The 14,109-nt window shown below is 32.3% G+C and overlaps 2 protein-coding genes and 1 non-coding gene across 3 annotated transcripts; 2 read left to right on the top strand and 1 right to left on the bottom strand.

Annotated features, from left to right (window-relative positions):
* Tsp_04062 lies at positions 1–73 on the bottom strand. The gene has a single exon. It is a non-coding gene; the product is annotated as a tRNA-Arg (tRNA).
* Positions 74–7,055: 6,982 nt separating this feature from the next.
* On the top strand, positions 7,056–7,937 carry Tsp_04061 (putative homeobox domain protein). The gene is made up of 3 exons (XM_003374827.1): positions 7,056–7,189; positions 7,259–7,304; positions 7,371–7,937. The coding sequence occupies exons 1-3, from the start codon at positions 7,056–7,058 to the stop codon at positions 7,935–7,937; spliced, it is 747 nt and encodes a 248-aa protein (XP_003374875.1).
* A 1,345-nt stretch (positions 7,938–9,282) lies between these two features.
* On the top strand, positions 9,283–11,689 carry Tsp_04060 (UBX domain-containing protein 8-B). Its single transcript, XM_003374826.1, has 7 exons — positions 9,283–9,360; positions 9,619–9,661; positions 9,805–9,964; positions 10,172–10,263; positions 10,351–10,528; positions 11,130–11,462; positions 11,596–11,689. Exons 1-7 carry the CDS (start codon positions 9,283–9,285, stop codon positions 11,687–11,689), a joined length of 978 nt encoding a protein of 325 aa, XP_003374874.1.
* The last annotated feature ends 2,420 nt before the right edge of the window (positions 11,690–14,109 follow it).

Here is a 14,109-nt window from a genome sequence, read left to right as displayed (position 1 = left end):
CATCCCTGGTGGGGATCGAACCCACGACCTTTGGGTTAGAAGCCCAACGCGCTATCCTCTGCGCTACAGGGATTTTTACGTGATTGCCTTAATTTTCGCATTTATTGTAACACTAATGCTAATTGTACATAGTTAAATTTTATAAATCGTACAAAATAAAAAGCTTACTTTAAAATATGAAAACCCATACTAATAGGCTTGTTTGTTTGCTTTGTTTTTGCAAATTTATTTTCAAAAAGTTGTTCAATTTCATAAAAAATTTTATAATAGTAATTAAATAATTAATTAATTATCAAATTTCCGTTGTTCAATGGTCAATAAAATTTCTGTAAACTGAAAGTTAACTTTCCAAAATTTGATAATTTGAATTTCTTACATTATTCTTGCCACGGTGTTATTTTTTGATGTGAAGAAAATTTTTCATTGATGTTGATGCGTTATATCACGAAACGAAAATTAAACTGTTCAAACTGTACCAAAAAGCAGCATAAAATTAACTCAGTTCATTCAGTGAAATTGTATTTTTGTTCAAAAATAATACCATTGTTCAAAAAAATACGGACCAAAAATTTCACAGCATATTTATTTAGGTTTATTTGGGTATTTAAATTTTTGATGTTGTCGTTTTCTTGTTGAATTTTTTATTTGAAAAAGTTTGGTGTGTTATTATTATTATTATTATTATTATTGTGTTTTCATTTATCAACATTATTATTATTATTATGTTGTCATTATGTGTAATTGCATGCAATATAATTTTAAATAAATAGCCTTTAAAATTAATTAATCAATTAATCCAAGATTTGTTTGTCAGATGTGTGAATTTCTATGTTGTAAAGTTGAACATTTAATAACAGTTGAAAAGGAAAACAGAATTTATATCATTTCAAATGTATATATGTATATATGTTGACGGGCAACCAACCGATGATTTTTGTTCAGTTTGGGTTGAAAAAAAAATATTTTCAGTAATGCAGTTTGGATAGAAAATTGTTCGTTAAAATTATAGACCAATAATGATAATAATAATAATAATAGTAATAATAATAATAAGCGTTGTGGAATTAGGCTTTACGGTAATGGTACCACGCCCGTTTGGTCATTTTCAGCGAACCTTTATTGCTCCACTTTTCAATGTCAGCAATAAAATTGTTGAAAGCAGGCTCAGTTGACAGCAAAACCGGACCAACTATTTGCTATTTATATGACTGCTTAAGCCATCGCTTTCAATATTTATGCTATTGCGCAGCCATTGCATGCGTAACCAAGTGACAATAATTATCACTGTGAATTAATGTATGCGAAATTTTTGTTTAGTTCTCTTTCTTCAATATTTCATTTTCAAAATTTATTCACTCAGTTCAATAAGTGATTTATTCATTTTTTTGAAATTATTTTTAAATCTAACTTCAGATGTACAGTTTGTTAATGGAAGAAAAAAAAACAAAATGCTAATTGACAATACAGCACGGGGTTTAGTATGGCTAAAGTAAATAGATAAATAAATCATATTTGATGAAGATTTTGAAATTTTGATTTCGCCATCTGATTAGTGGAAAAATGATATACTAATTTGATCGATTGCATCTAATACAGCTTGTATTAAATATTGTATTTTATTTTTTAAAAAAATTAGCATGATGAACGCCAGTAGAAAACATATAATTGATCAGTGTATGTCTCTCTGTATGTGTGTGTGTGTGTGTATGCAAATATTGTCAGTGGAAATTTTTTAAAAAATGTTTAATCATTTGCGTTGATAAATTATTAATAGAAGAGGACGAAAGAATCGTGATCATTTCCTGCAAACAGTCCAGCTGGTCAAACACGGAGCAGTGCAATTGCACAGAGAACATTTGAATGTAGAATGTCAAGGGGAGAGAGAAGATCTATCCGCTCAGGGGGGGGGGAAAGTATGAAAAGTTGAAAATTTGATTTTGCAAAACAAAATTCCCCCAACCAAGTACCGATGATCAAACAGCAACTGAAACATGCGCCCGCATGCTCCAACTATTTGGGTACGCTGAAAGCGCATATATACCACGTGTGTGTGTGTGTTTTCTGGTGAAACTAAGCAAACAGTGCAAACGCCCCACAGGTAGCGCTGCTGCTAATGGCTAGTTGGTTGCTTTTGGAAATATTAAGTTGACATTATCGAAATTGCAGAACACGTGAAAAGTGACTATCCCAAACATGGTTTTGGCAATTAGTAGCCCTGCACAAGCTTTCGACATTTCCACGTTTGTCAACGGAATGTCTGCTGCCGCTAGTGCCGCTGCTAATGCAGATGCAGATGCAGATGCAGATGCTGCTGCTGCTGCTGCTTCTGCTGTTGATGTTGCTGTTGCCGACATATGTTTACCTGTTCTTGAATGCAATGATATCAAATCAGGAGGTACGGTTGAGATGTAATTCTATTCTTTTTTCCCAATTTTCTTCTCGACACTTCCCATTAATAAATTCTCTTCTAATCGTAATGCCAATAAATAATTTTTTTATCCTAATTTATTATTCTTCTATTTTACTATAAATACAGTAATCAATATTTTATATAAATTATATTAAATGTGATCCGTTTAATCAATAACAAGCTGCATAAATATTCCAATAGTTTGTAGTTTTTTTTTCTTGCATACATTTCAATATTCTCAAAAAATGTTCTCCATTTACCATAATTAACTTGCTGCAGCAGTGGTAATAACTTTAAAAAATTTTTTTTCTTTTCATCATTCATTTTTCAAAAATCAAACTCATCGTTGAACGTAACAAATTTCAGTTAATTTTTTAAATTAATTGCCACAATCTTTTTAATTATTCAATTTCAAAAGTGAAAACTTCATTTTCCACCAATATTAGCCAGTGATCGTTGTGATATTGTTTTTAAATTTAAATATCGAAAAATGTACAATTGCAACAGTAGAGGAAATGTGTAATTTTCAATTCGGAGAGGATGATTTGAAAAATTAAATTTTATCAAAAGTAAACATTTGAAAGAATTGTCGACAAATTTGCAAAATTTGCAGTCTGTTTTAACAGAGCTTGTTCCTCCTTGCGATACATGAGACAAAAGTTTGCACATCAGACACTTGCGACCAAAACAATATTTAGATTAAACGGAACTGATAAAATTTAAATTAATTTTGCAGTTGTTTGGCCATTTATCAGCGTGCCGTTCAAAAAGAATTTGCTTAACGACGAACACACACACACACACATACACGTGAACAACTGCCCAATGCATCATTGAGCATGTGAATTTCTTGCCCAATTTCAACAGTAATTTATTTAAATAAAAATGGCATTAAAATTTATTGAATGACAAACAAAAATAACGCAGCAGTGTGAAAATAAAATTTCCCACTGACAGCAGTACAGTAACTTTCACTTCGCGGTGCATGCTGACGAGTGTGCTTCTGTTTTTTTTTGGAAAAAAATTTAATTGAATTTTCAAAATTGCAATCCTTGTGTGTGTATGTGTGAGTATACGAAAAATCTTTTATTCAAATATGCAATTCAATTTCCACGTGATGATTGTTTTGATTTGAAATTATGTTCTTATGCACTGTTTCAGTGTAGATCATTCCATCATTTCTGATTTGGCAAATTCTTCAGGGGTTGAAATGTTACAGTTTGGAAAAAAGAAATACAAATTTCATACTATGCAAATTGATTGCTTTTACGCTCGAAAAGGTATTCTTCACTTGATATTGTTTGACAGAGAGAAGTTGACAAAATGAGTTTTTTTCTTTTAATTTTTCATAAATTGAAATTATTACTGATGCTTATTTGACAAATGCTAGCTGCCGCATTGTTGAATTTATTGAAAAATTTCTCATACTAATATAGTATAAAAGTAATTCAAGTTTAATTTTAATTAGCATATGTCACTGTATTTATTAGTCATTTTATTCTTTATCACCGTTATTTTTTTTTCATTTCAAATATCCAGTAGATGTATTTTAAATTACAGGAAATAAATTCAAAGCATTTTATTATTATTAAGGCTATATGACGATGTGTTATGTAATATATTTATTTTTTGCTGTAAATTTATTAAACAGATTAAAATGGAATTATTTTATTATGCAGTTTATAATTAAATTTCCTTTTAATTGAATTTAACGTGAATTGTTGAGTGAAAAAGCACACATACGTATTATATATAGTTGGTTTTTGAGATTAAAACGTTCATCAGATGAGACGCTGAAAATTTGAAGGAATTCAGACGTGAAATTGGTTAAGGTTGTTAATTTATTGTATTAAATATACATATATTGTATGTATATTCAAACGTTGTCTTCACTTATTCTAAACCATCGCCTCTTAATTAAACTTTCCCTTGCGCGTTTGATTGGAACGGAAAATGGCTAATTGGAAAAGTTGCTATTTTATTTGAATTCGCGTGATTCATCAACGCTGCATCTAGCGACGAAAGCGGAAAATTAGATTCTTACAATATATATGTATAAATATATGTGATTCAGCGTTGACCTGCTTTGGGGATCAAATTTTAATCCTATCCAACGGGGAAACGTTGACTTTGACTGGGAAACTTGCATCAATGCTGGCAAGCATTCTTCAGATGCTCTTTGTAAAGCTTTTTCGCAATTATGCTTGATTAAATCTCAAAGAATAATGGTTTGCTTGGCAATTAACTGCCGACCGCAGACCGCAGAATCGAAGGTAACAAGGTAACATCGTCTAATGCGCTATTTAAGCTCATATAATAAATTCAGCATGCAGTTCGTTCATTCACGCATAATTTCAATTCCACTGATGTTTGCTGTTTCTTATCGAAAGTAATCTTCAATTTTGCTTATCAAATTTTTTGCCTCTTCAAAATCATTACTCATTTGATTATTTTCCAAATTCCATATGTTGAAAAAATGTAAGTCCCAATAATATATCTATTTACATTGTTGTTTTGTCTTCTTTTACAATTCTATTGAATTCATTTTTTCAATTTTATCTTAGCATATTCTTTTTTGTTAAAATTTCATTCGCTGTTTGTATTGTTTGGGAAAGGAATGTATCTATTTTTGATACTTGTGTTTTGCCTGCACAAAATTATGCTAATTTTGCGAAATGTTAAAGTTTCATTGAATTAGTTTTACTTTTTCACGCCGTCATTTAGATTTTTGGAAATTTTGAAACTCGAAAAGTAAATTTTTTTTAATTTTTTTATTTCAATGTAAGTTGGATGTTGTGCATTTTTTTCTCCTCTTTATTCAAGTTGTGAATAATCATCATCAGTCAGTGTACAGAGTGAAATTTTCCAAAGACAGTTTCAATTGAAACCATTTTTAGCTGCATGAAATATTGATCAAGTATATTTCAATTTCATGCGTGTATTTGTTTAGTGTATTAATTATTAAAATTGCAATGTATAAATTGCATCTTTTTCCTCAAAGCAAGATGGTAAAAATATGTTTTTTTCCTTGTTGCTCATATGGCAAGTGCGCACTGTTTATGCTTTGATTGATGTTGGTGATTTAATTTGATTTGATTTAATTTAATTCATGAGCTTGTTCATTCAGTTTTGTGTACTCAAATGATCGTTGTTGAATTGATCCGCTTTTTCCAACAAGCTTGAACACGAAATAAACTTGCACGTAATAAAATTGGTGCATCATTTAAATTTTTATGCTTTTGTAATTTGAAATTTAATATTGCGTTTATTTATTTATGTTTGAATCACTTGCGCGAGCGTGTTTATTTTTGTTCACGTGCAATTTATTCAATTGTTTAAATTTGAAAATTAATCACAAAAAATCCATTCCGTTAATTTCATATTAAAATATTTTCCAAGAAATTCAAGCGGAAGTTTAATAATGCTAATATTTTAATTATCATCGTAAAAAATTTCCAAATAACATTTAATTTAAATGCAGATATAGATGAAAAATAAATTTGTTCATCTCAAATTGATTGTTGATTTTATTGATTTTTCATTATGAGGTTGTTGTTATGATTTATTTATTTTTTTATTCTTTATTGAAAAAATTGTCTGCAAATGTCATTTCAGTGCAATGTCATTTTGCATTGGATAGGTGAGAATTTTATCATTTTATCATTATCGTCATCATCATCATCAGCGTCTTTTTTTGTCATTTATTGTTGAATAATTCAAAATTGTCAGAGCAATTGAAAATGCAGTGTTGTTAGCTTTGTTTTCGTGTGTAATAAATTGCAATTGCAAAAGCGTGAATTCAAGCTAATTGAATTCAAACAAAAGCCAATACAACGAGCGACGACCAAGAAAGATAGAAAGAAGCCGATCTGCACGTGTTTAAGAGATTTTCTTTATTAGCCGTTGCAAATTGGAAATTTGTATGTGATTTGTCATTCAAGCAAACTTTAGCAATTTGATACTTATTACCTTCAACTGCCATTTATAATACAATATGAAATTATGCATAGCTAATTATTATATTATAGTATAACTTTTCTATGTTCAGCTTCTTCAATTTGCATTTGAAACTATTGTTTTTAATATATTATTTATTATGCAGTGTGGGCGTGATTTTTTCTTTTCTGTTTATTGAGAAACAGTTTTCAATATAGGTTTATTTTCATACGTGCACGTGGAATTTGTGAAATTGCCATATAAAGCAAACTTTTTCTTGATGTTAATTCAATTAGCTGATTTTAGCCGCATAATCTAGGTGTGAGCAATCAATCACGTGAAGCTTGGTTTTCTGTGATTCTCATTCGGCTTTTGATTTGGCCGTTTTCTCTATTACTTATTGATATAATTCATTTATGAAAGCACAGACCCTCAATTATGAAATTAAGCAAATTATGTAGAATTGATTTTTCTCAACTAATTAAGTGAATTTTAATCACCATACCGTTTTCGAGCAACATCTGAAGCGGCTAGTGATATAAATCATCACATTGGATAAATATTTATCGAGTAATTGTTGAAAACAGCTCTAATTTTGCCAATGTTTAAAATTATATTACCAATTTGTAATTTTGTTTCGAATTCTATTTCATCAGTGTGAATATATGATTTCTGCTTTGGTTTTTTCTATTTTGTTCTTCTTTTAGCCATGCAAGAAGTGAAATCTGAGCCGACGATGATTGGCAAGCAGCGAAAACGAGTGCGCACTTTGTTCACACCTTTCCAACTGAAAGAAATGGAAAAGTGCTTTTCAAGAACTCATTATCCGGACATTTTTGCAAGGTAAAAATGTTTTCAACCAAAATGACATGCAATGCAAATTGTTTAATTGTTGACCAAAATTGTTTTCAGGGAGGATTTAGCGCAGCGAACAAAATTAAGCGAATCAAAAGTCCAGGTAATCAGGGGGATTCTTTTTTTAATGGGTATATGTTGCTTTTTATCGGTTCGGCTTTTTGCACAGGTATGGTTCCAAAATCGGCGTGCAAAATGGCGCAAAACTGAGCGCTGCAATGGTGAGCTGCAGGCAACTGGCGGCCTGGGCAGTCAGTCGCCGGCGACTGATGACAATCTCGACGAATGCAGATGCACCAAATCGCGGTCCATTGTTGACAAAGCCATTGCTGAGAATAAATTTTTGAAGCAAACGGTCAGCGATGTTTTCCTCGGCGACACGGCAAAGCAGTTGCACCACCGTTCGACGAACCCCAGCAACAATTATTACTCGCTGACCCAATCGCAGAAAATCGCCTACCCGGGCGGGACATCGTTGCTTTATTCGACCAGCAACCCGTTGCCGACCGGCTGGCAGCACCATCCTTTCCTCCAAGCCGAGATGGCGACGTACCCTCATCTATTTTACCTACCGTCGATGTTGATTTCAGGAACCCAGGCGCCGGTCTTCAACGTTTACGAGCCGACAACACTGGGCGCCTACGAGACGGCCGCACTGCGTTATTACCCTTTAACTTCTTCCTATGCCATGACCCAACCGCTTGTATCTTCTACTCAAAGACGGGATCAACTGTGATCATCATCTTTCTTCTTGATCATTTTGTCGTCGCCATGAGAAAATTGTCTCTCAATACAATATGTAGTTTAATAATTTTATTTTTTTTCGGTTTTCATTTTCTTCATCGTTTTGCTTTTTGAAACGGGGCTTCTATTTGAATTTTGTTTTCTCTTCTTATTCCACAGCCTACTTCACACGCACACACCCATAAACACAAGCACAAACATACACACGCCTATTTAATGCAAAAAAGCGTTTCGCATTATGCGCATTTCAGTGAAAGCTGTTTCAGCGTTTTGTGTATCATTGTTGTTCTGAACCCTAAGCGCGCACTGATCATGATGATCATCTTCTAATGGAAAAAGTACTTCACCATCGGACAAACAAACCAGAAAAATAGCCAGAACAATGTCGTCTATTTCAAAAATGAATTTCTAATCCGTCCATGTGCGCACTGCATGCACATTTCTTTTAGCTCTTGCAAGCATGCATTCGTCCAGTCATTGTTGTCCAACATCACAATGCTGTAAATATAGATATTTATGCAAACTTTAACTGATAGAAAGAAGCAAACAGCACAATGATAACAGTACTACTTTATTTTTACTCATAAATATTCTACTAACTAGATATTCTAATCCGAAATTGAACTGCGTTTAATGCTTTTCTTATCTACTGAACAACCTTATAAAATGATCACTAATATTAATTCAATTTATTTCACCATGAAAATAAATATTCAATAAACAAAAAATTTATGATAAATTTGAAAAATAAGCAACACGTAATTTGTTGTAATAAGGACAGTATTTATTTATATTTAATTAAATAATAATTAAGTTTAACAAAAATTAGCACTTTTTATAAATATTATAAATAAATAAAATACAAATTTGAACTTAACATGATGTTTGAAATAATTAAAACTTGAAATTCGTTTTACACATTACTGTAAACGGTAATTCCAATTCCTGGATAAAGTTTGTAAATAGAATTAATTTCGCCCCTGGAGCAGGTTTTCCTATGGCCAATGATAATTTTTTGGACAATGAGCAAATGATTTCTCTTTTTATGGTAAAAATATAATTTCTTATTATTGATATTTTTGAGATGTTAATTTTGATTTAAAAAATTGTTTTTACAACTCGTTCAGTTAACGTTTCCGTCAATTTTACCGACTTTGTGCGGTGGAACTTTTGTTAGATTAACCTAATTTCTGTTTAATTCAACCAAGAAGAGTTGTTATGATTTGAATATTTTGTATGTCGTTTAACAACTGTTTGCCTGTTGTTTAAACACTTGCCGTTGTGCGAAGAGGCGAATTTTGAAAACAACAACCGCAACACGACATTGAAAATGTTGCATGCTGTTTCAGGAAATATGCGCAGTTGAACCGAACGTTGCTCGAAATTATTTGGAAAATTCCGCCTGGGATTTGACGGTTAGTTTTTTGGGTGTTGGCGGGTGTGGAAAATAATTTTGTAAATTTTCTTCATTTGTTTTCGTTTTTGTAACCTTCCAGTTGGCTGTGCACACTTTCATGAATGACCGAGAAGATGGTTTAGAATATCGAATTAGAGAATTTGTTGGCGAAAGTATTGAACAATCCAATTCCATGTCTGCAACTGCCGTAGAAGAAAAGTAGCTTTTCGCTTTTCAATTGTTTCAAAAGGAGAAGAGCAATCATCTAAATTTTCAGTTCCAACCAGCAGTCGAGTTGGTTCAGCAGCGTGTTTTCGTTGGTTTTGTTGCCTTTTCGATTTTTGCAACTGACTATCTGGGAATTCAGTTGCCTATTTTGTAAGTAAATCTCTTCATATTTGCAAATTATTATTAATTTTTATCACTTCATCTCATCACCGCTCTGCTCATGATCATTTTCAAGATAGCATATTTATTCAACCGTTTCGAAGAATAGACGATCCTGTTAATGAAGTGGTGCAGTTTGTTCGATTTTTCGATGACCACTACGGAACCGATCATCCAACATTTTACCGTGGCACGTACAAAGATGTAACCATTCCATATTCATCACTCTTTTCTACGTTTGTTTCACTTCGAGCGTGTTTGGGTGTTCATTTCAGGCTTTGAATGATGCTAAAAGAGAACTGCGCTACTTGTTTGTATATTTGCATAGCAATTATCATGAACTTTCGGATGTGTTTTGTCGGTGAGGATGATTTTTTGTTTTTTCAAAAAGCTGTAAAATAAACCACCACAAGCAAAATTGTTTGTTTGTATTTTCATTTCAGTGATGTGCTTTGCAACAGTGAATTTGTTGCTTTGGTTAATTCGTCTGGACTTTTTTGGGCGTGTTCCACTAACACTTCTGAAGGCGTGAGAGGTTAGTAGGTTGCATTTATAAATTCTTAGATTTCAAAAAAATGCTTAATTATTTCATCTTGTTGTTCTGATTATTATTATTATTCAGTGTCGAACGCGATGAGAGATTCTGCATATCCGTTTTTGGCACTTATTTGCTTGAGAAATGGTAGAATGTCTATTGTATTTCGTCAGGAAGGCTTTTCACGTGCACCTGAACTAATAGCACGCTTGCGGCAGACAATGGAAGAAAATGATATTCACATGCTATTGGCAAGACAAGAAAGGTCAGTCTGTTTTTTTCGGTTGTTTAAACTTTTTCCACATTATTCCGATCAGTAATTATTTCATTTTTTCTGCAGTTGTTCATTTTTTATTGTAATTTAAGAGCAGTCAAGTGATTTTCTTTCTTAAATATATTCAACAGACAATTTTTGAGTTTTTCTTTCAATTTTTCGATAAGAAATGGCTGTGATTTTGTCACTAAGATAAATCGGCAATTTATGCAGCACTCGAAAGTTTCTATATTTTTATTTAACTTTAGCATCTCAATGTTTTGTTAATTTTTTTATTTGTTTTCTCCAAAGTCTGAAGCTAAATTTTCAATACTTATGCGGTGGCTAATTTTTTTAAAAATAAATTCGTTAAATTGTAAATGGGGTGGAAGTAAATTTTAGTTGTAAGTTTTTGTTAAATTTTGCTAAGTTTATTACAGTGTTCAGCAAAGTTTGCGGAGATGTTTGTCGAATTTTGAATTGGTACTTGCTGTCAATAAGAGTAGACTTCTTACGGTAGTATTCCGGCGGGCATTTATTTGTTTGAGTTCTTGGTTTATTAAACGGTTCTGATGATTAATTCCAACAACGGCCGCTTTGAAATTCATTGCAGAGAGAACAGTGCTATGAATCAACTGTTGCGGCAGCAGCAGGAGGAAGCTTACAACGAAGCGCTTCGAATAGACCGCGAAAATGAGAAACGTCAGATGGAAGAAGAAGAACGCCAAAAACAAGAAATGGAAGAATTGAAACGTGCTGAAGAAGCGATCAAAATTAAAAAAGAGGAACTGCAAAAGGAACGTCAGTACTGGCGTGAAAACATGCCTCCTGAACCTGAAGCTTCACATCCGCTTCTTCGCCGAATAGCACTGCGCTTTCCGGCCGGTACTCGAGTTCAGCGCAGTTTTCTTTCAACCGACTCTTCTCTAGTCAGTTACCGCTTAATGTTGCCAATATTATTTTCTTATTAATTTTTTAATTCAAAATTTTTAGATGTTACGACAGTTTGCTTTGACACAGAAGGATTGTCCAGACAATTTTGCCATTTACAGTACAAATCCTAAAAAACTAATTTACAGCGAAGAGGACGGCCCGAATTCTATAGTGAGCACAATTGGCGATTATTGCACGGCGCCGGCTGAATTGCTGATGGTTATAGACAATGATGCCTGAATTATCATTGATTACTATTGCAGTTTTGTCCGCTTATACAAAATAATGACAGCTGCGAATTTTCAAAATAATTTTAATTTATCAAACTCAGTTGCAAACTCATTTAGGTGAAAACATTTTTTAGAACATATTCTGTTTTGCGGTTTGCGATTGAACTGTTGAAAGTGAAGTAAATACATTTTCAGTTTTTCATGTAGTTGACTGATGTATATGGCTGCATGAGGATAGATGGCTGCTGCCTGTGCAGTGGCAAACACTACGTTTCGCTATTCAACATTACAGTATACTGTTGTGTTTTTTACAACATTGCTGAGAAATCCGACGACAAACAACACCATACGCGTGTCGGTAAGTGGAGAGCACTTTTTATTCATTCTTTAAAAAAAAATAACCTTCTCTGTGGGCATTTTCGATTCACCAGCTGTGTCATGTGCAGTCACGTCATTCACATGCTTTCAATGGTGAAAGGTGGGTTGGAATGGAATTTCAGTTAAGTATTAACTAACAAAGTTTGCTTTCGGTTCAACAATACTGTTCATAATTTCAAAAATTCCTCAGCTTTTATCATCTTTTGTTAAATGTAAACTCTACACTAATCTGACAAATGCAAATTAACATCCAGTTAACTAATTCTGATAGCCTGAGAAATAAGCAGTGTGCATAACGTTTTATTGCATAGTCACAAAGCAAATTGACACCAGCAGACAAATTGGAATCACAACTACAATATTACAGTAAGAATGAAAAGATAAGCATGTGCAAAATCAAATTCTCAAATGTAATAATTTGTTCGTGGTTTTAGCAACCGACGAAAGAAGATAGGAATTACAAATTTAAAATAATATTTACCACATAAATAGAAGAGATGAGTATTTCTTCAAATATGAAAAGCATGAAACGCGGGTAAAATACTAATTTTCTGTTTCATAGTCATTTATTAAATCAGTGTACAGAAATTATAGCAGGTGCAGAAATTCAGATTTCTCCTTCACTCTGTCTATTATTAGAAACTGAAAGGTACGCTGTGGTGTGCTTTAATGACATTGGAAACAGATTTTCACATGATATTTGAATGAATTTCCTAATATACAAGGTTCAGCTTATTATTTGTTTTCTCTTCCACCAAATTCTTTACGTTACACTTTCAGATGTTGCAAACTTGCAATCAATTGCAGAAAATAAATACCAAAGAATGAAATTCATATACATGTACATTACAAAACCGACAAAGTCACTTTTTAAATACAGGTCATTTAAAAATCAATGCTTCAAATACATGCTGCCACAATGAAGAAAATCGAAATCTGCTGCCCAGAGTTATCAAATATCAATTCAAAGTATGTAAGCATAAACAATTTGTTACTCTGAACGTTCCATATTATGATGATTAACGAATGAGGAATATGATTTTATGCCACTTGTCACAGAAACCAAAATGTCGTCGCTTTAATTGCGCATAATCGAAATATTTACCTACCCTAATCACACAACCAGTTGATGGACTGTTGTGATTATGTTTTAACTGTTTTTTATTTTTCTCACTCCGATTAGTTGACATTCTATTCATAATTCAATGAAATAATTATTTCATTGTTTGGTTATGTAAATATCATAATTACAGAAATATCTTTTTTTATTTCTTTCGCAACAGGATGGACATTTTTACCTTATAGAAACACAGAATCGAAAGCATAGATACCAAAACAAACATCTGAAATATGGAACGGAGAAAATTTTACTTTAAGTTCAAGCATATTGTAAAAATATAATTATGAACATTAAATTAAAATTAAAGATACTGTAATATACAGTACATTGATTGCCAAATCACCGATAAGAAAGTTGCAAAGTAAGAGACCAATCAGAGAAAAGCAAATGTTGTACCCGTGGTTAATTTCATTTGAGTAATTTTGTATGAACAATAGTGCGGCGTAGCAAAAGTACAAGTGAACCAAACTGAATCCAGGTAAAAATTTCAATGATAAAACATACTTTCCTCGTGTTTTGCATGAACGATAGTATATCTGAGCAATTTATTTAAGCATTACATTTGAATTGTAACAAAAATTAAAAAAAAAACAAAATTCCCAATTATGTATATGTAGTTCAAACGTGAGTTGTGTCAAAAAATGAATTTTCAACTTATTGTTATTAAACTCCGGCGTCTAGACATAACTGTAGAAAATGTCCATTTTTTCAATTTGCACTTGCGTTTTGCATTGAATTTCATTGTGAACAGAACAGATTGAATATCTCTAAGCGATCAGGGCTTACTATTATCCGAAATAGTGTTTTTCATAGAGAAAGTTATTTAACTTTACTATTGCATTATATTATTTTTCACGTTAATTCCGCATCGTTAGAAACATTAGGTAAATTAAACTTTTTATCTAGCTAATTTTTCGCAGTAATCGCACAGT

The sequence above is a fragment of the Trichinella spiralis genome (genome assembly GCF_000181795.1).
Source record: "Trichinella spiralis strain ISS 195 chromosome Unknown Scfld5, whole genome shotgun sequence".
Classification (NCBI taxonomy): domain Eukaryota; kingdom Metazoa; phylum Nematoda; class Enoplea; order Trichinellida; family Trichinellidae; genus Trichinella; species Trichinella spiralis.
This window is presented reverse-complemented; position numbering and strand designations above follow the sequence as displayed.